Source organism: Phalaenopsis equestris, unplaced genomic scaffold (genome assembly GCF_001263595.1).
Source record: "Phalaenopsis equestris unplaced genomic scaffold, ASM126359v1 Scaffold233486, whole genome shotgun sequence".
Classification (NCBI taxonomy): Eukaryota; Viridiplantae; Streptophyta; class Magnoliopsida; order Asparagales; family Orchidaceae; genus Phalaenopsis; species Phalaenopsis equestris.
Genome location: NW_018251430.1, coordinates 115738 through 116383, shown reverse-complemented (window position 1 = coordinate 116383; position 646 = coordinate 115738). Strand labels below are relative to the sequence as shown.

The 646-nt window shown below is 36.8% G+C and overlaps 1 protein-coding gene across 1 annotated transcript in view; it reads right to left on the bottom strand.

Moving 5' to 3' along the window:
• Positions 1–292: 292 nt before the first annotated feature.
• Positions 293–646, bottom strand: part of LOC110038678 (ABC transporter B family member 21-like) — a 20315-nt gene continuing 19961 nt past the window's right edge. Inside the window, 1 exon segment of the mRNA XM_020743573.1 lies at positions 293–627. Coding sequence (XP_020599232.1) covers positions 293–627 — 335 coding nt within the window.

Sequence of the window (646 nt, the reverse complement as noted above, 5' to 3'; positions counted from 1 at the left end):
ATCTCTTTACAAAGCATTCACATCTTATTTGACTGCTTATGAGCGTAATCAATCCAATGTTCAGATCACACTCTATTGATCCACAATTATGACTCTATCACACAACAATATAGATACCTATTAATAGAAGGCTCTAAATTAATTTTTCATAGAAAATCCACCCCTATCTTTAGCAGTAATTACTTCAATGCCAATATTTTACACAGATAACAAACTTTTTTTGTGGTTATTCGACAAATAATGGACGTGAAACTTTTTATTTATCAAAATCATTAAGAAAACTGAGAACAACTTATGAGGTGTTTGCACTTGAATATAAAGCTACCAAAGAAGCATAAGCTCCATCCTTTAAACAAATCAGCTCATCATGTTTTCCTTTCTCTATGATTACCCCATTTTTAACAACAGCAATGAGATCAGCGTTCATAATAGTAGTGAGTCGATGAGCAACCACCACAGTTGTCCGACTGACCACCACTCGGTCCAACGCATCCTGAACAATTCTTTCAGATTCTGCATCAAGTGCACTAGTAGCCTCATCCAGGAGCAAAATCTTTGGATCTTTCACTATAGCACGAGCTATTGCTACCCTTTGTTTCTGACCACCAGATAGCTGGATTCCTCGCTCTCCCACAACGGTTTCATA